The sequence below is a fragment of the Eptesicus fuscus genome, chromosome 3, assembly GCF_027574615.1.
Source record: "Eptesicus fuscus isolate TK198812 chromosome 3, DD_ASM_mEF_20220401, whole genome shotgun sequence".
Classification (NCBI taxonomy): domain Eukaryota; kingdom Metazoa; phylum Chordata; class Mammalia; order Chiroptera; family Vespertilionidae; genus Eptesicus; species Eptesicus fuscus.
The window spans coordinates 106,569,855-106,594,870 of record NC_072475.1 but is presented as its reverse complement, the minus strand read 5'-3'; the positions used below and the strand labels follow the sequence as shown (position 1 = coordinate 106,594,870).

At 42.8% G+C, this 25,016-nt stretch overlaps 1 protein-coding gene across 1 annotated transcript; it reads left to right on the top strand.

The window, feature by feature from the left end:
* Window positions 1-15,746: 15,746 nt before the first annotated feature.
* Window positions 15,747-17,769, top strand: LOC129148067 (polyadenylate-binding protein 1-like). The gene is given in 5 exon segments (XM_054712427.1): window positions 15,747-15,882; window positions 15,885-16,228; window positions 16,230-16,946; window positions 16,949-17,309; window positions 17,312-17,769. Coding segments are annotated over 5 exon segments (1,911 nt in total). The 5' UTR covers window positions 15,747-15,761; the 3' UTR covers window positions 17,680-17,769.
* The last annotated feature ends 7,247 nt before the right edge of the window (window positions 17,770-25,016 follow it).

Genomic DNA, 25,016 nt, shown 5'->3' with positions numbered 1-25,016 from the left:
GTGCCCCTGGACCCGGATGACGCTGGATCCCGTGCCCGGGCGAGGCCAAGCGCCCCTGGGTCTGGGAGAGCCCACACACCCCTGGGTCCAGGCGAGACCATGTGTCCCTGGATCCGGGTGAGACCTCGTGCACCTAGGCCTGGGTGAGGTCACATGCCCTTGGGTCTGAGAGGCCAAGCGTCCCTGGGTCCGGGTGAGACCATGTGTCCCTGGATCCGGGTGAGGTCTCATGCACCTAGGCCCGGGTGAGCCCAAGTGGCCCTGGGTCTGGGAGAGGCCAAGCGTCCCTGGGTCCGGGTGCAACCATGTGTCCCTGGAGCCGGATGAGGCCTCGTGCACCTAGGCCCGGGTGAGGCCACGTGCCCCTGGGTCTGGAAGAGGCCAAGCGTCCCTGGGTCCGGGTGAGACCATGTGTCCCTGGATCCGGGTGAGGCCTCGTGCACCTAGGCCCGGGTGAGCCCAAGTGGCCCTGGGTCTGGAAGAGGCCAAGCGTCCCTGGGTCCGGGTGAGACCATGTGTCCCAGGATCCGGGTGAGGCCTCGTGCACCTAGGCCCGGGTGAGGCCACGTGCCCCTGGGTCTGGGAGAGGCCAAGCGTCCCTGGGTCCGGGTGAGACCATGCATCCCTGGATCCGGATGAGGCCTCGTGCACCTAGGCCCGGGTGAGCCCAAGTGGCCCTGGGTCTGGGAGAGGCCAAGCGTCCCTGGGTCCGGGTGAGACCATGTGTCCCAGGATCCGGATGAGGCCTCGTGCACCTAGGCCCGGGTGAGCCCAAGTGGCCCTGGGTCTGGAAGAGGCCAAGCGTCCCTGGGTCTGGGAGAGACCATGTGTCCCTGGATCCAGGTGAGGCCTTGTGCAACTAAGCCCGGGTGAGGCCACGTGCCCCTGGGTCTGGGAGAGGCCAAGCGTCCCTGGGTACGGGTGAAGCCAGATCCTGGGTCCGGGTGAGGCCGTGTGCCCCTGGATCCATCCGGGTGGGGCTGGGTCCCGGGCCCGGGTGAGACCACGCGCCCCTTGGGTATGGGTGAGGCCACATGCCCCTTAGTCCGCGTGACGCCGTGCCCCTGGGTTCGGCCGAGACCAAACCAGAGGGAGTCGGACCTCCATTGCCACCATTTGTCCACCATCCAGAGCTGAGGGGTCAGTGCTGACATGTACACATAAGGAACTACTGGACATTGAAATTGGGTCTCAAAAGAACTGTTGGTCCAGGGGGAAGCTCGCTACAGATTGATTCATTTGCCTGTCAGCATAACTATTATTGCTCGTCTCACATTCAGTTCTTATTAGTATATATCTAGTGACATATGATCTTGCTCATCTAGGGGAAATGATGAACAACATAGACTGAGGAACAAGAACAGAACCAGAAGCAAGGAGGCATCGATCGGACTATCGGGCCTCAGAGGGAGGATAGGGGAGGGTAGGGGGAGGGAGGGGGGAGGGGGAGAGTTCAACCAAAGGACCTGTATGCATGCATATGAGCCTGTCCAACGGTTAAGTTCAACAGTGGATTGGGGCATGCGTGGGGAGAGGGGTGGGATGGGAATGGGGGGATGAGGACAAATGTGTGACACCTTAATCAATAAAGAAATTTAAAAAAAAATAAATAAAAATAAAAATGATTCCACAATAAAGGGAAAATTCAGTGAATGCATCAGATCATGATCTTTTCCTGTTGGCTAAGCTGGATTTCTTACCTTGCAACTCTTTTTACCATAAATTTCATTCCCAGGTGAGCGTGTCACTTTTCATTGTTCTGTCTTCAGAGTAAAAGCCAAGTCTTCTGATCAGTCAGACCAACAGTCTGCTTTTACTTCCATCTCCTACTACTGCCATATTTCCTTCTATTTTCCTAGTAATCATGACTTCCAATGAGTTCTAGTTAATTGTTTTTCCAACTAAAATAAGTCACATGCTTTAATAGTTCTCTGTACTTCAAAGCATTTACCTTAATTTTTAACTTTATATTTATGAGGTTGTTGCATTAATTTTTATCCTTCTTGCTATACCCTGAGCTCTATATAGTCAGCACCTTTTATCTAGAGAATAGGTCTGTGCCCAGTATATACTAGGTGCTCAATAGGATTCTTTGAGTAAATGAATACTTTTTTTCTTTCCAAAACTACTTAGGCTGAAAGAAGGTCAACCCCATTAAAATGAAAAGAAATTTTAGAAATATATTTTTCAAAACATTGTGTTTGATTTTTGTCAGATCTTAGAAATCTTGACATCCAACTTAAGAAAAGTGAAATTATTTGATTCTGTGACTCAAGCAGTACAACAAAGTAATCTTTAAGAACCTCTCCCCAGCAGAAAATATAATCTCAGTCATGCATACAGGGTTCTACTAAAGAAATATTTCTAGATTTCAACTTCTATTTAACATTCCAGACCCTCTTGTTGTGTTCCTGAATTTCAAATTCTTTCCAAGTTGACTCATACCTGGTTAATCCCCAATTCTATCTGATGGATGTTAAAGTTCGTTTAGATTAAATCTTCCTGAACTCCCTGCCCCCTTGGACACATCTTTCAAAGGTCTGTCCTCCCTACCTCCACACCCACACATACCTCTGGAATCCTACTGAATTCCAACATCCTGATTGCCAACATATTTAGACACAGCCTCATTCAGCTTTGGGACTCCCCAAACTGGAAACACAGATAAGCAATTGGAATCCAGAATTTTTTTTATTCCTGCTTTTTGTTATGAAACATTTTAAAGGTAAAGAAAATACAATGATAAACCTTGATACACTCATAATCCAGCTTTATTATCAACTCATGACCAATCTTTTTCCACCCATACCCTTACCAACTTCCCCTCTCCCCTGAATGGATTTCATTATCTCTCTCCAAATGATAAATACTTTAAACAAACACAACTAAAATACATTATCATGATTAAAACTGCTCTGGGAACTCAACTACTAATTTTCAGTTTGAAAGATACTGACCATAAAGCACCATAAATTAGTCCTTTTCTACTACTGCCCTTCCCACTGCACCAATGAACAAACATGTGCACTCTCTAAAGTATAGAATGATACATTTCTGATGGCATCCTTTATTGTCCCATGTAAGACATAGTACTAACAGACTACTATTGTCTTTAATTTTATTTGATATTTTAAAAATATATTTTTATTGATTTCAGAGAGAAAAGAAAAGGAGAGATTGAAACATCAATGATGATGATAATCTCTCCCACACGCCCCCTACTGGGGATTGAGAGCGCAAACTCGAGTATGTGCCCTTGACTGGAATCAAACCAGGGACCCTTCAGTCCGCAGGGTGATGCCTTGTCCACTGAACCAAACCAGCTAGGGCTGGCTTTGATTTTATTAATACTCTTCAGACAAAGATCACCACAAACACCTGTACTTTAATAGGTTTGGGTTTTTAAAGGACTTAGTGAGGGGGAGCCTACTCTATGGGAGAACCATAGAGCATCTCAGTAAAATAGTGTCAAGAAGAAGCTAATAAAGAACTTGGATTTTGTCTGGGTAATTTGGAAGAAAGTAGATTAGAAATTCCAATAAATCTTTTCTGTATGGGGGATAGACTAGAGGGAGGTTAAAGCTGTCATTGGTGAAGAAGTCACAGTCACCCATTCAGTGAGGGAGGGGAGTGTTTGATATTTGCACAGTGACCTTGTTTTTTACTAACTTGATATAGATATTCTATAATATTTTTTCTATACAACAGGAGAACAAAATGACACTGTGAGCATCAGACCAGCTTATAATAATATCAATGTCTAGCTGTATATATCAATCCCTTCTGAATGTCAGGGGTTTCTTTTCACTTTCTCATTATCTTACCACTTTCTAGGGTATACAATTTTATTGAATACTGCTATATTTTGTCCTGGCTTTATTTGACTTACTAAATGTACTTCTCCTTCTAGATCATTTTTATCACTCATTACCTACATGTGTGTGTGTTTTCTATTACATTATATTCAACTGTTTAAAAACTTCCTTAAACCTTTTTTTTCTGGAGAAGAAAAATAAATTCATTTTCAAATGAATGTTTGAAAATGTAAAACTAGTCTTGCTATTTATTTATTGTCAACCACTCCAAAATCAAACTCATTTTAGGTAGACATTCAACAACACTATATTTGCATAGGGCAGTAACCAGGCCTGTATTGCAATCAATTCATTCAGTTAACTAGGGCAGTTTTCTCAAACTTTTTCTCCCTCCCTGGGATTCTCAATAAGAAGTGTGTTGTACTCAGTCAAAAATTCACCACAAAATATACACCACACATACACCCTACTAAACTCAAAATTCTATAAAACAATACTTATTCTTAGTAAATGTGATATACCCCAATATTTTCTATTTTATTTTATTAAAAAATTAAATATTGACTTTCTAAATTGATTTCATGACCTCCTAATAGAGCTCAATTTGCAGTTGAAAAACTGACTTGAAACTAGAAGTTACTTTGCACAAAATAAAATATCTATGAATACATCATTGAATTGATATTGATGTTGCTGTTGTTTTTAAAAAACCATGGTAGGTGTTTTGTAGCAATCATTTAAAAATCTTTGCTGCCTAAAGTGATGGAAATCATGTTGAATGGCATAGAACATAACAAAAAAAAAATTGTGGAGAGAAATGATGGCCCTGCCTCTTACTACCTTTTTTACTATTCCCATGCAGAGATAACCTGTGTTGGGAGTATGTCTCCATTCTGAATCAGAACTCTCATAACTGGATTTTAAATTAAGTCCAGTCCTTAATTATCAACACAGAACTGCATTCCAGTACTCATCAAGAAGAATTTATCTCTTTTCCACTTTATCAAAAGTTCAGCTGGCAGAAGATAACATTTGGAGATATATAACAACCTGAATCTTTTCTTGGTGACTTCCCATTTTTACCATCATCACTGCCAACATCATTCTTTATTGCTTCCTGGCTCGTTCATTTGCCATAAATATGAAAGTATACAAATTTGCCTAGACAGAGTAAATGAGATTCTGAATGGATATTTTAAACTCACCATCAAAAGCAGCCATAGCCCAGCCGGTGTGGCTCAGTGGTTGAGCATTGATCTATGAACCAGAGGTTGAGGTTCAATTCCAGGTCAGGGCACATGCCCGGGGTTGCGGGCTCGATCCCCAGTAGGGGGCATGCAGGAGGCAGACAATCAATGATTCTTTCTCTTCATTGATGTTTCTATCTCTCTCTCCCTCTCCCTTTATCTCTGAAATCAATAAAAATATATTTTAAAATAAAAAAATTTTTAAAGCAGCCATAAAGTTGACTTTGACTATCAAGAGCTGGAGAGATCAGGTCAATGGGGGGAAAGGAGACATATTTAATATTGTAAACAATAAAGAATTTAAATTTTTAAAAAAGGAGTCAAATGATCAAGACATTTATTCATCAACAATACATTAGAGACTAAAGAAGAACAGAGTAACAGGACCAGGCTGAACACTCCAGGATGGATGGCCTGGGGTTGGGGTAAGGGTGGGGGTATAAATATTAACAAAAGAGCAGCTATTACTACACTGGAGGCTAGTGGAAACCTGCTTAGGGTTGGGGTGGGGAAGCTGAGCAGAGAGAACACCTTGGCAAGAGTGGAGCAAGCATCAAGGAAGCAGTCCTTCAACAGAGGCAGTTCTTCAACAGAGGCAGTCCTTCACTGAGTTGGTACCCTCAACTGCACATTGCCATTTACTTGAGGAAAGCAGTTCAATTTTAACTAGACATTCTTAATAAGCTCAATTGGTTTAGCTGCTATAAAAATCAAGGGCCCCTTTAAAAGGAAAGAAATTGGCAGCCGTACACAGCTGGCCCCCATCCAAGGAGCAGCAGCTGTACGGAGCCTGCCCCCATCTGAAAAGCAGCAGCTGTGTGAGCAGCTCACCCCCATATGAGGAGCAGCAGCCCTGGGAGCAACCTGCCCCTGTCCGAGGAGCAGCAGTCACATGCAGCCTGCCCCGTCCAAGGAGTAGCAGCCCCATGAGCAGCCCTCCCCCATTCGAGGAGCAGCAACCCTGTGAGTAGCCTGCCCCAGTTCAAGGAGCAGCAGCCACACAAGCATCCTGCCCCTATCCGAGGACCAGCAGCTGTGCGAGCAGCCTGCCCCCAACAGCCAGAGGAGCCACCACTGCTGTGAACAGCACCCACCAGAGGAGCCACCGCCAACTGAGGAGCAGCTGCTGCTGCGACCGCTGGAGGAGCAGCTGCCGCCTGAGGAGCCACTGCCATTCAAGAAGCAGCACCTGCATGACTTGACACCTATATCCTTCAATAAGAGCAAAAATGGGTAGACAAACACACTCCCAAAGAAAAGAAAAGGAGGAAGCTCCAGAAAAGGAACTAAGTGAAATGGAGGCATGCAATATGTCAGAAAAAGAATTCAGAATAAGGGTCATACAGTTCATAAACTGGATGGATGAACAAATCAACAACTTATGTAAGAATCAAGAAGAAATAAAGAGTGATATAGCTGCAGTAAAGAACACCATGGAAAGTTTCAACAGGATATTAGGAGAAGCAGAGGAATGAATTAGCAAATTAGAAGACAGGGAAGCAAAACACACCCAAACTGAACTGCAATTGGAGAAAAAAATTAAAAGACAAAAGGAGAGCCTAAGGGAGCTTTGGGACAACATGAAATGAAACAAAATACAAAAAAATAGGGGTGCCAAAAGGACAGAAAGAGGAACAAGGGTTAGAAAACATATTTGAATAAATAATGTCAGAAAACTTCCCTGATGTGGGGAAGTAAAAAGTCACACAAGCACAGAGAGTCCCAAACAAGATGAACCCGAATAAAACCACATTTAGACATGTCATAATTATGATGGCAAACGTTCAAGACAAAGAATGACTATTAAAGGCTGCAAGAGAGAGACAGAAAATCACATACAAGGGATCTCCCATTAGATTATCAAATGATTTCTCAACAGGAACACATCAGGCCAAAAAAGAATGGAAGAAAATTTACAAAGTGATGAAAAGTAAGGGACTTAATCCAAGTGTACTCTATCCAGCAAGGCTATCATTCAAAATTGAAGAGGAAATAAGGATCTTCACAGACAAAAAAAGGCTAAGGAAGTTTATCACTACCAATCCAGCAATGCAAGAAATGCTAAAGGGACTGGTGTAAAAAGAAGAAATAAAAAAAGGGAAGAAGGAACACAGACACAAGAAATAAAAATGGCTACAAACAAGTACCTATCAATAATTACTTTAGATCCGGGTGAGGCCTTGTGCACCTAGGTCCGGGTGAGACCACACGCCCCTGGGTCTGGCAGAGGCCACACGCCCCTGGGTCCGGGTGAGACCATGTGTCCCTGGATCCGGGAGAGGCCTCGCGCACCTAGGCCCGGATGAGGCCACGTGCCCCTGGGTCTGGGAGAGGCCACGCGCCCCTGGGTCCGGGCGAGGCCATGTGTCCCTGGATCCGGGTGAGGCCTAGCGCGCCTAGGCCCGGGTGAGGCCAAGTGCCCCTGGGTCTGGGAGAGGCCAAGCGCCCCCGGGTCTGGGTGAGGCCACGTGTCCCTGGATCTGGGTGAGGCCTCGTGCACCTAGGTCCGGGTGAGGCCACGTGCCCCTGGGTCTGGGAGAAGCCACGCGCCCCCGGGTCCAGGTGAGGCCATGTGCCCCTGGGTCCGGGTGAGGCCTTGCGCCCCTGGGTACGGGTGAAGTCGGATCTTGGGTCCAGGTGAGGCCGTGTGCCCCTGGATCCATCCGGCTGAGGCTGGGTCCCGGGCCCGGGTGAGGCCACGAGCCCCTTGGGTATGGGTGAGGCCACGTGCCCCTTAGTCCGGGTGAAGCCGTGCCCCTGGGTCCGGCCAAGACCAAACCAGAGGGAGTCGGACCTCCGTTACCACCATTTGTCCACCATCCAGAGCTGAGGGGTCAGTCCTGACATGTACACATAAGGAACTGGTGGACATTGAAATTGGGTCTCAAAAGAACTGTTGGTCCAGAAAGAAACTCACTACAGACTGATTCATTTGCCTGTCAGCATAACTATTATTGCTCGTCTCACATTCAGTTCTTATAAGTATATATCTAGTGACATATGATCTCGCTCATCTAGGGGAAATGATGAACAACATAGACTGAGGAACAAGAACAGAACCAGAAGCAAGGAGGCATCGATCGGACTATCGGGCCTCAGAGGGAGGATAGGGGAGAGTGGGGGGAGGGGGAGAGTTCAACCAAAGGACTTGTGTGCATGCATATGAGCCTATCCAACGGTTAAGTTCAACAGGGGGTTGGGGCATGTGTGGGGAGGGGGGTGGGATGGGAATGGGGGGATGAGGACAAATATGTGACACCTTAATCAATAAAGAAATTTAAAAAGAAAAAAAAAAAATTACTTTAAACGTGAATGGACTAAATGCTCCAATCAAAGGACATCGAGTGGCTGAATGGATAAAAAATCATGACCAATATATATGCTGTCTACAAGAGACCCACCTCAGAACAAGGGACTCACACAGACTGAAAGCTAAGGGATGGAAAAATATATATCAGGCAAATGAAAATGAAAAATAAAGCTGGGGTAGCAATACTTATATCTGACAAAATAGTCCTCAAAATGATGGCCATAACAAGAGATAAGGAAGGCCCCTTTATAATAATACTGAAGCGATCAATATAACAAGAGGATATAACCCTGGTAAACATATATGCACCCAATGCAGAAGCGCCCAAATACATTAAAAAAAAAAAACAAAACTCCTTGAAGATATCAAGGAAGAGATAGACAACAATACAATCATGATAGGGGACTTTAATACACCACTGGCATCACTGGATAAATCCTCTAGACAAAAAAAAATCAGCAAAGAAAGCAATCCTGAATGACTCACTAGATCAGATGAACTTAATTGACATCTTCAGAATATTTCACCCCAAAGCTACAGAATATACATTCTTCTCAAGTGCACATGGGACATTTTCAAAGATAGGTCACATATTGGGTCACAGGCAAAGTCTATCCAAAGTTAAGAAGACTGAAATCATATCAAGAATCATCTCAGCCCACAATAGCATAATATTAGAAATAAACTACAATAAAATCAATAAAAAAATTCAAACACTTGGAAGCTGAATAGCATGCTATTAAACAATGATTGGGTTACCAAAGAGATCAAAGAAGAAATTAAAAACATCCTGGAAATGAGTGAAAATGAAAACACAATAATCCAAAATCTATGGGACACAACAAAAGCACTCCTGAGAGGGAAGTTTATAGCTCTACAGGCCTACCTCAAAAAAAAAAAATAAGAAAAAATGGTAGTAAATCATCTAACCCTACAACTTAAAGAATTAGAAAGAGAGCAACAAGAAAAGCAGAAGTAAGGAGATAATAAAGATCAGAGCAGAAATAAATGACATAGAGACAAAAAAAAATACAAAAGATCAATGAAACCAAGACCTGGTTCTTTGAAATGATAAACAAGATTTATGAACTTCTAGCCAGGATCACCAAGATGCAAAGGGAGAGGACCCAAATAAACAAAATCAGAAATGAAAGAGGTGAGATAACAAAAGACCCCACAGAAATACAAAGATTGTTAACAAATACTATGAACAACTCTATTCCAGCAAACTAGAAACGCTGGAGGAAATGGACATATTCCTATAAAAATACAACCTTCCAAAACTCAATCAGGAAGAATCTAAAAATCTCAATAGGCCAATAACTATGGAAGAAATTGAAGTAGTCATCAAAAAGCTTCCAGAAAACAAAAGCCCTGGGCCAGACAGCTTCACAGGGGAGTTTTACCAAATATTAAAGGAAGTACTAAAACCTATCCTCCTCAGACTATTCCAAAAAATCCAAGAAGAAGGTACACTTCCAAGCTCATTCTATGAAGCCAGCATTACCCTAATATCTAAACCAGATAAAGACAACACAATGAAAGAGAATTACAGGCCAATATCCCTCATGAACATAGACACCAAAATCCTCAACAAAATTCCAGCAAATAGGATCCAGCATTACATCAGAAAGATCATACACTATGATCAAGTAGGATTTATCCGAGGGATGCAAGGATATTACAATATCCACAAATCAATAAATGTGATACATCACATAAACAAATTGAGAGATAAAAATCACATAGTCATATAAATTGATGCAGAAAAAACATTTGACAAAATCCAAAACCATTCTTGATAAAAACTCTCAGCAAAGGGGGAATAGAGGGACCATACCTCAACATAATAAAAGCCTTACATGACAGACCTACAGCCAACATCATACTCAATGGGCAAAAACTAAAACCATTCCACCTAAGAACAGAAAGGAGACAGGGATTCCCACTTTCACTACTCCTGTTCGACATAGTTCTGGAAGTGCTAGCCATAGCAATTAGACAAGAAGAAGTAAGAAAAGGTATCAAAATTAGAAAAGAAGATGTGAAACTGTCATTTGCAGATGACATGATACTGTACATAGAAAACCCTAAAGATTCCATCAAAAAATTACCAGACGTAAAAAATGAATTTGGCAATGTAGCAGGATACAAAATTAATGCCAAGAAATCTATAGCATTTCTATACAACTATATAGTGAACTTACAGAAAGTGAGACAAAAAAAAAATCTAATTTACCATCACACCAAAAAAATTAAGATACCTATGAATAAACTTAAGTAAGGAGGTAAAAGACCTGTACTCAGAAAACTACAAGACACTGAAAAAAATGAGATAGAGGAAGACATAAACAGATAAAAGAACATACCTTGTTCATGGATTGGTAGAATCAACATCATTAAAAAGTCCATACTACCCAAAGCAATCTATAGACCTAGAATAAATTCTCCAAAAATTCATCTGGAATAAAAAAAGATCCCAAATAACTGCAGCAATCCTGAGAAAGAACAAAGTAGGAGAGATCTCAATACCAGATATCAAACTGTATTACAAAGCCACTGTTCTCAAAACTGCCTAGTACTGGCACAAGAACAGACATAAAGATCAATGGAATATAATAGAGAACCCAGAAATCAACCCAAACCACTATGCTGAATTAATATTTGACAAAGGAAGCAAGGACATACAATGGAGTCAAGACAGTCTCTTTAATAAATAGTGTTGAGAAAATTGGACAGATACATGCAAAAAAATGAAACTAGACTACCAACTTACACCATACACAAAAATAAACTCAAAATGGATAAAGGACTTAAATGTAAGACAGGAAACCACAAAAATACTAGAGGAATCCACAGGCAGCAAAATCTCAGACATATGCCAAAGTAATTTCTTCACTGATGCAGCCCCTAAGGCAATGGAAACTAAAGAAAAAATAAATAAATGAAACTACATCAAAATAAAAAGCTTTTGCACAGCAAAAGAAATCCTCAATAAAACAACAAGAAAGCCCATTGCATGGGAGAACATATTTGCCAATGTTATCACCAATAAGGCTTTAATCTCCAACACTTACAGGAAACTCATACAACGCCACAAAAGGAAGATAAACAACCCAATCAAAAAATGGGCAATGGAAACCAGAGAGGGTCGGACCTGCATTACCACCATTTGTCCACCATCCAGAACTGAAATATCATTGCTGACATGTGCACATAAGGAACTGTTTGACATTAAAATTGGGTTGCAAAAGAACTGTTGGCCCAGAAAGAAACTCACTACAGACTGATTCATTTGCCTTTCAGCATAACCATTATTGCTTGTCTCATTTTTGGTTCTTATAAGTGTATTTCTAGTAGCACATGATCTCACTCATCTAGGGGAAATGATGAACAACATAGACTGATGAACAAGAGCAGACCCAGAAACAAGGAGGAATGGATCAGACTGTCGGGCCTCAGAGGGAGGGTAGGGGAGCGTGGGGATATAAGGGAGAGATCAACAAAGGACTTGTGTGCATGCATATGAGCCTAACCAGTGGTTAAGGACAACAGGGGGTGGGGACATGCGTGGGGAGGGGTGTGGGATGGGAATAGGGGGATGAGGACAAATATGTGATACCTTAATCAATAAAGAAATTTTTAAAAAATGGGCAATGGATCTAAATAGACACTTTTTGAAAGAGGACATACATAAAGCCAAGAGACATGAAAACATGTTCAAAGTCACTAATCATCCAAGAGATGCAAATCAAAACAACAATGAGGTACCATCTCACACCTGTCAGAATGGCTATCATCAGCACATCAACAAACGACAAGTGCGGGTGAGGATGCAGAGAAAAAAGAACCCTTGTGCACTGCTAGTGGGAATGCAGACTGGTGCAGCCACTGTGGAGAACAGTATGGAGTTTCCTCAAAAAACTAAAAGTGGAACTCCCATTTGACCCAGTGATCCCACTTCTAGGAATATATCCCAAGAAATCAAAAACACAAATCAGAAAGGATATATGCACCCCTATGTTCATAGCAGCACAATTTACTATAGCTAACATTTGGAAACAGCCTAAGTGCCCATAAGCAGATGAGTGGATTAGAAAACTGTGGTACATGTACACAATGGAATACTACACTGCAGTAAAAAAGAAGGAATTCTTACCATTTGCAACAGCATGAATGGAACTGGAGAGCATTATGCTAAGTGAAATAAGCCAGTCAGAGAAAGATAAATATCACACGATCTCACTTATTTGTGGAATATAATGAACAACATAAATTGATGAACAAAAACAGATCCAGAGTCAGAGAAGCATCGATCAGACCGTCAAATCTCAGAGGGAAGGTAGGAGAGGGTGGCGGTAAAGGAGAGAGATCAATGAAAGGACTTGTATACATGCATATAAGCCTAACCAATGGACACAGACACCAGGGGTGTGAGGTTATGAGTGTTGGGGTAGGGGAGCAATGAGGCGATAAGGACACATATGTAATACCTTAATCAATAAAGAAAAAAAAATTAAATAAAAGGAAAGATAGAAATTCTGACACATGCTACAACTTTAATTAACATTGAAGACATGCTAAGTGAAATTAGCCTGATAGAAATGGACAAATATTATCTGATTACAGTTATAGGAGTTGTCTAGAGTAGTCAAATGCATAGAGACAGAAAGTGGAATAGTGGTTATTGGGGTCAGGAAGAAGGGGGGAATTGGGAGTTAATGTTTAATGGGTACAAAGTTTCAGCTGGAAAAGATGAAAAAAGTCTGAGATGATTATGGTGATGGTTGTAGAGCAATGTGAATATATTTAATGCCTTTGAACTATACATTTAAAAATGGCTAAAATGGGGATGATTTTGGTCAAGGTGGTGGAATAGGTAACACTGGGCTTGCATCCTTTCATTACAACTTCAAAATTACAACTAAACTACAGAACAACCATCATGCAAATTGCTTTGTAGCTCATGCCAAGTAGCCTGGGGAAGAGCACAACTGCCTGAAGCCTAGTTGAACAGAAGTCTATACATAAGGATATAAAGAAAAAGCCACACTGAGATGGATAGGAGTGGTGGAGACTCAGAATAGAATAGTTCCAAACCCAGGGGTGATGGTTAAAAATCAGGAGGGATACCCTAACTGCAGAGGTCCCTCTGAGGAGTGAGGGGTCCCAGCCCCAAACTAGGCCCCCTAAGCTCAGGGTTCCAGTTCCAGGAAGAGAAGTCCCCATAACTTCTGGCTATGAAAACCAGCAGAGATTGTGGCTGCGTGAGATAGAGTGCTGCTGGAGTCCCAGGCTTTCCTCTTAAAGGGCCCATGCATGGACTTACTACTCAGACTCACTCACTCTGAGTTCCAGCATTAGGGCAGGAACTCAAAAAGTGCCAGAGACATACAGGGAGGAGCTGAATTATCTGGCTTTAGGGCCTAAGCTGGAGGGGCAGCTTTCTCCCAGTCAGAAGTGCTGGCAAAAGCCATGTCCCTTTGATGAGCTCTCCCCCTGCAGGCACCATATTGGATTCCATCAAACTGGCTAAAACTATTCACCCTGCCCTGGTGATTCTCTGAGACCCCACCTAACCCAAATTACCAGCCCACCCAAGCCCCTTCCAATGGCTTTTCCATACAAATGGCCTGTCTTGTTTTGTGCTTTGAAGTTTCCTAATATCTCTCAAAGGTTCACAATCCACAAATAGGCATCATCTTGCCTCAAGAGTGCCCTGTATCTTTTGCTAAACAACTCCAAACCAACAACTATAGGCAGCTGGCCTCAGTTCACAGGTTAGCCCCTCCCTGGCACTTGCAAACCCAGCACAAGCAGCAACCATCTGCAGATTGCTTTGTTTTTCATGCCAAGTAGCCTGGGGAAGAGCACAAGCAGCAGCTGGTTTTGGCCTGCACCAGAACCCCTTCCAAGAGGCTCTAAAACCAACATACCCAGTGGCCAGCTTCAGACCACACCAAAGCACCACCCAACCACTTCCACAATTGATACACCCAAAAAGAAGATTTGGCAAACATCAGAGTCCTACTAAAGTGAATCATGCTCCACAGGATTAGCCCCTGCAGAACAGATCCCCACTATAGTCACAACCAATCAGCCTGAGGATCCATCCCTCCCATTGATGTGCCAACTGCAATCAAGGCTCAACTACAACAGGAGGGCACACACCACCCACATAAAGGACACACCTAGAGCTCTCAGCTCTGGTGACCAGAAAGACTGCACCACTGGATCTCATCGGACAACTACTACATTAGGCCACTCTACCAAGATCAGGAGACATAACAGCTCTTCCTAATACATAGAAACAAACACAGGGAAGTAGTCAAAATGACCAAAGAAACATGTAGTGAATGAAAAAAAAAAAAAAAAGGATAAATTTCTAGAAAAAAAAAACTAAATTAAATGGAGACAAGCAATCTACCAGACACAGAGATCAAAGCACTATTTATAAGTATGCTCAATGATCTCAGTAAGAACTTCAACAAAGGGATAAAAACGGAGATTAAAAATAATAATAATAAAAAAGAACCAGTCAGAAATGAAGAATGCAATAACAGAAATGGAAACAAATACATTATAAAATATCAATAATAAAGTAGATGAAGCAGATGACCGAAACAGCAATTTGGAAAATAAGGAAGCAGAATACACCCACTCAGAACAGCAAAAATTAAAGAGCCCAAAAAAATGAGGAGAGTTTAAGGGGCCTCTGGTACAATATTAAATATAACAACATTCCCATCATAGCAGTACCAGAAGTAAAAGAGCAAGAGCAAGAAATTAAAACATTATTTGAAGAAAAAAGAAAAACTTCCTTAACCTGGCAAAGGGAATATATCTACAAGCCTAAGAAGCACAGGAAGTCCCAAACAAGATGAACCCAAACAGGCCCACACCAAGACACATCATAATTAAAATGCTAAAGGGTCGTTCTCCCCAGGGGGTTAGTGCTGAGAGTTCAGAGTGTGTGCTCCAGGCTCGGGACACACATTTATTATTTTAAAAAACAAACAAACCAAAAACCTAAAAAAAAAACTTTTAAAAAACCCAAAAAATTTTACAAAAAGTCCATGACCAGCCGCCCCAAGACTTTTTTTTTCTTCCTTTTTATAAAATAACCCAGTGAAGCAGCCGAGACCAACCCGCCCGCGGCCCCCAGCAGCTCCAAGAAGGAACCCAGAGACCGAGGCCTTCTCGCTGCCCGGATCCGACACCGCACCTCGCTCCCAGCCGGCGGCAGGCGGCCAGCGGCAGCGGACTGACCGTCCTGCGGCCGTTGCGTAATTCTAGATTCCGCTTGATTTTTGTCCCTCTGCGCTCGCCCCGCTCCCCTCCTCTCACGGAAAGGTCGTGGCCTGTGGCCCCACGGGCAGCCGTGCCGAGATGAACCCCTGCGCCCCCAGCTACCCTGTGGCCTCGCTCTACGTGGGGGACCTCCACCCCGACGTGACCGAGGCGGTGCTCCGCCAGGAGTTCAGCCCGGCCGGGCCCATCCTCTCCATCAGGTCTGCAGGGACATGACCACCCGCCGCTCCTTGGGCTGCGCGTGTGTGAACTTCCAGCCACCGGCAGACGCGGAGTGCGCTTTAGACACCAGGAATTTTGATGTAATAAAGGGCAAGTCAGTTCGCATCATGTGGTCTCAGCGTGATCCACCACGTCACAAAACTGGAGTGGGCAACATATTCATTAAAAATTTGGACAAGTCCATTGATAATAAAGCACTGTATGATACCTTTTCTGCTTTTGGTAACATCCTTTCGTGTAAGGTGGTTTGTGATGAAAATGGTTCCAAGGAGTATGGGTTTGTACATTTTGAGTCACAGGAAGCAGCTGAAAGAGCTATTGAAAAAAATGAACGGGATGCTTCTGAATGATCGTAAAGTATTTGTTGGGCGATTTAAGTCTCATAAAGAACGAGAAGCAGAACTTGGAGGTAGGGCAAAAGAGTTCACCAATGTTTACATTAAGAATTTTGGAGAAGACATGGATGATGAGTGCCTTAAGGATCTCTTTGGCAAGTTTGGACCTGCCTTAAGTGTGAAAGTAATGACAGATGAAAGTGGAAAATCCAAAGGTTTTGGATTTGTAAGCTTCGAAAGGCATGAAGATGCACAGAAAGCTGTGGATGAGATGAATGGAAAGGAGCTCACTGGAAAACAAATTTATGTTGGCCGAGCTCAGAAAAAAGTGGAACGGCAGACGGAACTTAAGTGCAAATTTGAACAGGTGAAGCAAGATAGGATCACCAGATACCAGGGTGTTTACCTTTATGTGAAAAATCTTGATGATGGTATTGATGATGAACGTCTCCGGAAAGAGTTCTCTCCATTTGGTACAATCACTAGCGCAAAGGTTATGATGGAGGGTGGTCTCCGCAAAGGGTTTGGTTTTGTATGTTTCTCCTCCCCAAAAGAAGCCACTAAAGCAGTTACAGAAATGAATGGTAGAATTGTGGCTACCAAACCATTGTACGTAGCTTTAGCTCAGCGCAAAGAAGAGTTCCAGGCTCACCTCACTAACCAGTATATGCAGAGAATGGCAAGTGTGAGAGCTGTCCCCAACCCCTTAACCCCTTAATCAACCCCTACCAGCCAGCACCTCCTTCAGGTTACTTCATGGCAGCTATCCCACAGACTCAGAACCGTGCTGCATACTATCCTCCCAGCCAAATTGCTCAGCTAAGACCAAGTCCTCGCTGGACTGCTCAGGGTGCCAGACCTCATCCATTCCAAAATATGCCCGGTGCTATCCGCCCAGCTGCTCCTAGACCACCATTTAGTACTATGAGACCAGCTTCTTCACAGGTTCCACGAGTCATGTCCACACAGCGTGTTGCTAACACGTCAACACAGACAATGGGTCCTCGTCCTGCAGTGGCTGCTGCTGCAGCTACTCCTGCTGTCCGCACCGTTCCACAGTATAAATATGCTGAGGAGTTTGCAGTCCTCAACAACATCTTAATGCACAGCCACAAGTTACCACGCAGCAGCCTGCTGTTCATGTACAAGGTCAGGAGCCTTTGACTGCTTCCATGTTGGCATCTGCCCCTCCTCCAGAGCAAAAGCAAATGTTGGGTGAATGGCTGTTTCCTCTCATTCGAGCCATGCACCCTACTCTTGCTGGTAAAATCACTGGCATGTTGTTGGAGGTCGATAATTCAGAACTTCTTCATATGCTTGTGTCTCCAGAGTCTCTCCATTCTAAAGTTGATGAAGCTATAGGTGTACTACAAGCCCACCAAGCTAAAGAGGCTTCCCAGAAAGCAGTTAACAGTGCCACCGGTGTTCCAACTGTTTAAAATTGATCAGGGACCACGAGAAGAAACTCGTGCTTCACCGAAGAAAAATATCTAAACATCAAAAAATATTACAGAAAAAAACATGGCAAAATAGAAAATAAATAAATAAAGGAAAGGAAACTTTGGACCTTATGTACTGAGCAAATGCCAGGTCTAGCAAAAAATAATGCTAGTCCTAGATTACTTATTGATTAAAAAACAAAAAACCCCACAAAAAATAGCAAAATACAAACACAAATTAATGTTTTTATAGACCCTGGGAAAAAGAATTTTCAGCAAAGTACAAAAATTTAAAACATTCCTTTCTTTAATTTTATAATTCTTTACTGTGGAATAGCTCAGAATGTCACTTCTGTTTTAAATAACAGAATTGATAACTGAGCAAGGAAACATAATTTGGATTATAAAATTCTTGCTTTAATAAAAATTTCTTAAACAGTAATAAATAAATAAATAAATAAATAAATAAAATAAAATGCCAAAGAGTCAGACAAAGAGAGAATCTTAAAAGCAGCAAGAGAAAAGCAGTTAGTTATTGCAAGGGAGCTCCCATGAAACTGTCAGCTGATTTTTCAACAGAAACTTTGGAGGCCAGAAGGAATTGGCATGAAATATCAAAATAATAAAAAGCAAAGACCTACAACCAAAATTACTCTACCCAGAAAACCTATCATTTGGAATTGAAGGAGAGATAAGGAGCTTCTCAGGCCAGAGAAACTAAAGGAGTTCATCATCACCAAACCAGTATTATAAAAAATGTTAGATACTTAAAGAAGAAAAAAGAAGAAGAAGAAAATTAAAAATATGAATAATAAAATGACAATAACTACAAACCTATCAACAATCACTTTACATATAAATAGAGTAAATTCACCAATCAAATAGCATAGAGTGGCTGAATGGATAAGAAAACAAGACTCTTCCTTATACTATCTACTAGAGGCCTGGCACATGAAATTTGTGCACGGGTATAGTCCTAGGCCTGGCCTGCAATCAGGACCATCTTCCCCAGCTTCCTGCAGCCGGCCCCACCCCCTGCCGCCTCCCACCCCGGTTGCCTGTCCACCATCGGGTGATTGGTGCCTGACAGCTGGGGGAAGGGACCAAGAGGTTGGCTGTTCCTGCCTGCTCGCTGGCCCTGCCCTCACCACAGACAAATGGACAAAGAAGAAGTGGTACATACTAGTATTTACAATGGAATATTACTTGACCATAAAAAAGCATGAAATCTTACCATTTGTGGAAGCAGGATAAACCTAGAGGGTATTATGGTAAGTGAAATAAGTCAGACAGAGAAAAGCAAATACCTTAAGATTTTACTTATAAGAGAAATCTAAAAATCAAAATAAACAAACAAAACAGAAACAAACTCATCTATTCACAGAACATTTTTCTGGTTGCCAGATTGAGGAGGGGATTGGAGGGATGGGTGAAAAGAGGCAAAGGATTAATAAGTACAAATTGATAGCTACAAAATAGTCATGGGGATGTAAAGTACACCATAGGGGGGTATATATATTGCAATAACTATGTATGGTGTCAGATTGGTACAAGATTATTGGGATGATCACTAAGTAAATTATATAAATGCCTAATCACTATGCTGTACACCTGAGACTAAAATATTATTGTATGTCAGCTGTAATTGAAAGATAAATTATTAGATTGTGATAAAATTAATGATGTTATATATTTTTAATTAAAATTACTAAAATGGTAAATTTTATGTTGTGTATATTTTACTACAAATTTTTTAGAGGGCATGGGCCCTCAATATGTAAATATAATATAAATTAAAATAACCAATAATATTTAAAACTTTTTTTCTTTTCAAATCCTATGTTTAAGGGAAATCTCCCAGGTGCTCCTCTCTACTTGGGTTCTGCTTGTTCCCACATGCAGTTAGCAAACCTTATTCAATACCTACCTGTGTGGCAGGCACCAAGCTTCATTCTCAGAGTACAGTGATGGGGGATTTGATTCTAGGCCTCCAATATGCTCATATTTTCCTAAGGAAGTGTCTGCTACTAGACCATCCATTGCCTATACTTCATCCCCTGTGGGTGGGGGTGGGGGAATAAAGAAAATTTTTTCTTCCCTGAGTTATCTTCATGTATAGAGTTACCATAGACACCATTGCTCCAGCCTAAAACCTGGGAAATGATCTTGGCTTTCTCTTTTCCTGTGTCCTCTCACTTTGTCATGTTTACCTCCAAATCATATATTAAAACTGCCACTTCTCTGCCACCACCAACTTCAACATAACTCACTTGGGCCACTACTGTGGGCTTCTATCTTGTCTCCTGACTTTTATCTTTGTGTTGCTACAATCCATTCCTACACAGGAAACAAAGGGATCCGAACTAAAAGAAAAATACAAAAAGAATGTGTCACTCTTTAGCTTGGAAACCTTTCGGTGGTTTCCACTGAACTTGCACTAAACCCCAGCTTCTAACCATGGCTACAAGACCCCACCTGGTCTGGCACTTGCCCTCTCTCTATCTGCAATGCCAGTTTTGCCTTGGCTCATTGCCCTCCAGTCACACTGAGACAAGGCTTCCCCACCCCAGGGTCTCTGGACATTCCGTTCCTTCTGCCGGGAATGACTTTTCCCTGTAACCCTTCAGATCTCATTATAAATGGTCCTGAATATCCCACACCATACACAAAAATAAACTCAAAATGGATAAAGGGCTTAAAGGTAAGACAAGAAACAATAAAAATCTTAGAAGAAGCTACAGGCAGCAAAATCGTAGACAATTGTCATAACATTATGTTTATCAACACAACTAGGGCAATATAAACTAAGAAGAAAATAAACAAATGGTCTACATCAAAATAAAAATCTTCTGCACAGCAAAAGAAGCCATCAACAAAACAACAAGAAAGCCCACTGCATGGGAGAACATATTTGCCAATGTTATCTCCAATAAGGGTTTAATCTCCAAAATTTATAAAGAACTCATACAACTCAACAGAAGGAAGATAAACAATCCAATAAAAAAAATGGGCAAAGGACCTAAATAGACACTTTTCGAAAGAGGACATACAGAAGGCCAAGAGACATATGGAAACATGTTCAAAGTCACTAATCATCCAAGAGATGCAAATAAAAACGACAATGCGGTATCTTCTCACACCTGTCAGAATGGCTACCATCAACAAATCAAAAAACGACAAGTGCTGGAGAGGATGCAGAGAAAAAGGAACCCTCGTGCACCGCTGGTGGGAATGCAGACTGGTGCAGCCACTGTGGAAAACAGTATGGTGTTTCCTCAAAAAATTAAAAATGGAACTTCCATTTGATCCAGTAATCCACTTCTAGAAATATGTCTTAGAAAACAGAAACACCAATCAGAAGAGATATATGCACCCCTATGTTCATAGCAGCACAATTTACAATAGCTAAGATTTGGAAACAGCCTAAATGCCCATCAGCAGATGAGTGGATTAAAGAACTGTGGTACATCTACACAATGGAATACTACGCAGCTATAAAAAAGATGGAATTCTTACCATTTGCAACAACATGGATGGAACTGGAGAGCATTATGCTAAGCGAATTAAGCCAGTCAGAGACAGATAAATATCACATGATCTCATTCATTTGTGGACTATAATGAACATCATAAACTGATGAACAAAAATAAATACAGAGACAAACAAGTATCGAAGAGACTGTCAAACTACAGCGGGAAGGCAGGAGAGGATTTAGGGGTAGGTAAGTGATTAGCCAAAGGACTTGTATGCATGAATATAAGGATAACCAATGGACACAGACACGGGGGAGAGAGGAAGGTGAAGGCATGTGCCGGGGGGGCAGGGAAGGCCAGGGGGAGGTCAATGGAGGGGAAAGGAGACATATGTACTACTGTTTGTAATACTTTAAACAATAAAAAAATAAAAATATCAGTGATCTGGCAACACTAGACCCTCTGTGGTAAAGCCAAAGGGCCTACTCTAATCCTGTAATTTATTTGATGCTTTCTGATTTTATTTTTTTTAATTTCATGCTAAAAAAATAATAATAATTTTTTAAAAAGGAAAATCTATTTGAAAAAAGGACAGAATACTTCCCTAACTTGGTGAAGGAAGAAGATATACAAGTCCTGGAAGCACAGAGAGCCCAGAGAAGATGAACACAAAGAGGCCCACACCAAGACACATTATAATTAAAATAACAAAGGTTAAAGATAAAGAGAGAATCTTAAAAGCAACAAGAGAAAGGTAATTAGCTTCCTACAAGACTGTCAGCTGATTTCTCAACAGAAACTTTGCAGGCCAGAAGGGAATGGCAAGAAATATTCAAAGTGATGAAAAGCAAGGTCCTACAACCAAGTTTATTCTACCCTGAAAAGCTATCATTTGGAATTGAAAGACAGATACAGAGCTTCCCAACTAAGCAAAGCTAAGGAGTTCATCACCACCAAACCAGTATTATATGAAATGTTAAAGGGTCTTATTTAGGAAGAAAAAAAGATTAAAAATATGAACAATAATATGGCAATAAGTACATATCTATCAACAATTGAATCAATAAACAATAAGTAAGCAGAACAGAAACAGACTCATAGATACAGAGAAGTTTTTGTTGGTTGCTAGATAAGAAGGGGTTGGGGGATAAGCAAAAAAGTTGAAGAGATTAATAAGTACAAATTAGTTCTTACAGAATAGTCATGGGGATGTAAAGTACAGCATAGGGAATATAGTCATTAATATACTAATAACTAGGTGTGGTGCTGGATGGATGCAGGATTTATTGGGATGATCATGTACTAAGATATGTAATATCTGGTCACTGGGGTGGGTACACCTGAAACTAATATAATGATGTATATCAACTGTAATCCTACCTTATAATAGAGAAACATGCAAATTGACTGCACCTCCGCTACGCCCACGATTGGGCCAGCGGGAGGCTGGGGGGCGGGACTCCAGGTGTCCTATCCGGCCGTTGAGAAGATCAAGATGGTGGCGCCCAATCCTTTTAGTTCCGGGGGTCGCTGGGAAGATCGCTGCCCCGGGGAGGCGAGAACTGGCTGCCCAGCCTCTCCCGGGGGTCCCTGGGGAGATCAGCAACCTGGGGGGGCATGGCCGGGCCACCCAGCAGCTCCCGGGGGTCCCTGGGGAGATCGGCAACCTGGGGGGGGCCTTGGCCGGGCCCATCCAGCCTCTCCCGGGGGTCCCTGGGAAGATCAGCAACCTGGGGGGGGCGTGGCCGGGCCCATCCAGTCGCTCCTGGGTGTCCCTGGGGAGATCGGCAGCCGAGGGGCGTTGCAGGGAGATCGGCAACCCGGGGGGCGTGGCTGGGCCCGCCCAGCCTCTCCCGGGTGTCCCTGGGAAGATCGGCAACCCGGGGGGGGGGGGGGGGGGATGGCCGGGCCCATCCAGCCGCTCCTGGGGGTCCCTGGGAACATTGCAGGCATGTGGTTGCTGAGACCCAGACCAGGCCTCTGGCCATAGATTCATAGCTTTGCGGAGACCTAGGGCAGGGATCTGCCTCATCTGCAGAGAGACAGAGGTTCTGCAGTGCCCCCAAGATGTGGGTGGGCCCAGCCAGGGATCAAGGGGCATGGAAGGACTCCTGGCAGAGGGGCAAGGACCCTCACCCCTGAGGCGGGGGTTGAGGGGTGGTGCCACCTCAGTGGAGGGGTGCTGCACTGCAGGGTACTGGACTGACTGATGTGATTCAGAAAAGCTCCCAGTGCTAATGGGCCTCGCTCAGGCGGCCTTCACACTTCAGAGGCAGTGACTCCTGCTCCTGCCTTCACCCAAAAGCAAGCTCGCGACACCCTGCCCCATGGCAGAGCATGCCTAGGCAGTGAGTGGGAAGCCTTCCACCTGCCTCAGAGAAGGGGGGGCAGTAAAGAATGGGGGGAGAGGAAAGAATGTGGAGCATCCGCAATGAAGAGGTGCTTGAGAAAGAGGCTCGGAAGCCTGACTGGAAGGTTTGTTCTGTTTGCTGGGCGGCTGCCCCTTAGGAAGCGCAAAGAGCAGGGCTCTGAGGGCTTCCTGTGTGCTGAGTCAAGTTCCACAGCCAACTGGAATTGGCCTCAGTTTCCTGGTCTGTAAAATGGATGAAGCGTGTCCCAGTGCCTTCACTGAGCTTTGATGGCCAATTGAGATACTATATAAAGAAAATGAAGGAAGAAGTGAGAAAGAAAAGGAAGGATGAGCAACACAAAAGAAAGACTGAAAGGAACCTGTAAACCCATTGTCACTTAAATAGGGAATATAGTCAATAGTGTTGTAATGATGGTATGATGCCAGGTGGGTACTAGAAATATCGGGGAACACTTTGTAAAGTATATGATTGTCTAACCACTATTCTGTAACTAATATAAAACCTGAAACCAATACAAAATAATGTTGAATGTAAAGAAATGAAAATTGGAGTAAAATTTTTATAAATTTCAAAGTTTAAATAAAAGCTGTGAAGGAAGGAAGGGGAGAATAAAAATAGTGTTTTTCATTTTACCACTTCATTAAAAAGACAGTTGTCTTTATATGGTGCTTTTATACTTTTCTAAGTCATTATCTCATTTTAATTTCCGGGCAACTTAAAGACAATATAAGTATTCCCTCCACTATTCAAAGAAAGGAAATCTTGGTGTCTGGTCCTAATGATTCAATTGTCAAGCCCTTATTGTAAAGCAGGGTTAGTAAAATTTTCTGTGCAGGGTCATATCTATACTAATAAAAGCCTTGGGGGTGATCAGGCCAGCAGGGGAGGGTATTTGGGGGCAATCAGGCCTGCAGAGGAGCAGTTAGGGGGCAATCAGGCCAGCAAGGAAGCAGTTAGGGGGCAATCAGGCAGGTAAGTGAGCGGTTAGGAGCCAGCGGTCCCCGATTGTGAAAGGGATGTCCAACTGCAGGTTTAGGCCCGATTCCACAGGGATCGGGCCTAAACCTGCAGTTGGACATCCCCCGAGGGGTCCCATATTAGAGAGGGTGCAAGCTGGGCTGAGGGACACCCTCCCCAGTGCACGAATTTCGTGCACCGGGCCTCTAGTTGAAAATAAAAAATAGGCCCGGTTGGCATGGCTCAGTGGTTGAGTGTTGACCTATGAAACAGAAAGTAACTGTTCCATTTCTGGTCAGGGCACATGCCTGAGTTACAGGCTCGATCAGTAGGACACATGCAGGAGGCAGCTGATCAATGATTCTCTCTCATTATTGATGTTTCTATCTCTCCCTCCCTATCCCATCCTCTCTGAAATCAATATAAATTTTTTTTTTAAAGAACACAAAAGAAAAAATAATTAAAAATTTAAAAAATATAAAGTAAAAATTTGAAGACGTAAGAGCAGTGAGTAGAACAGTGGTCATTAGGGCTG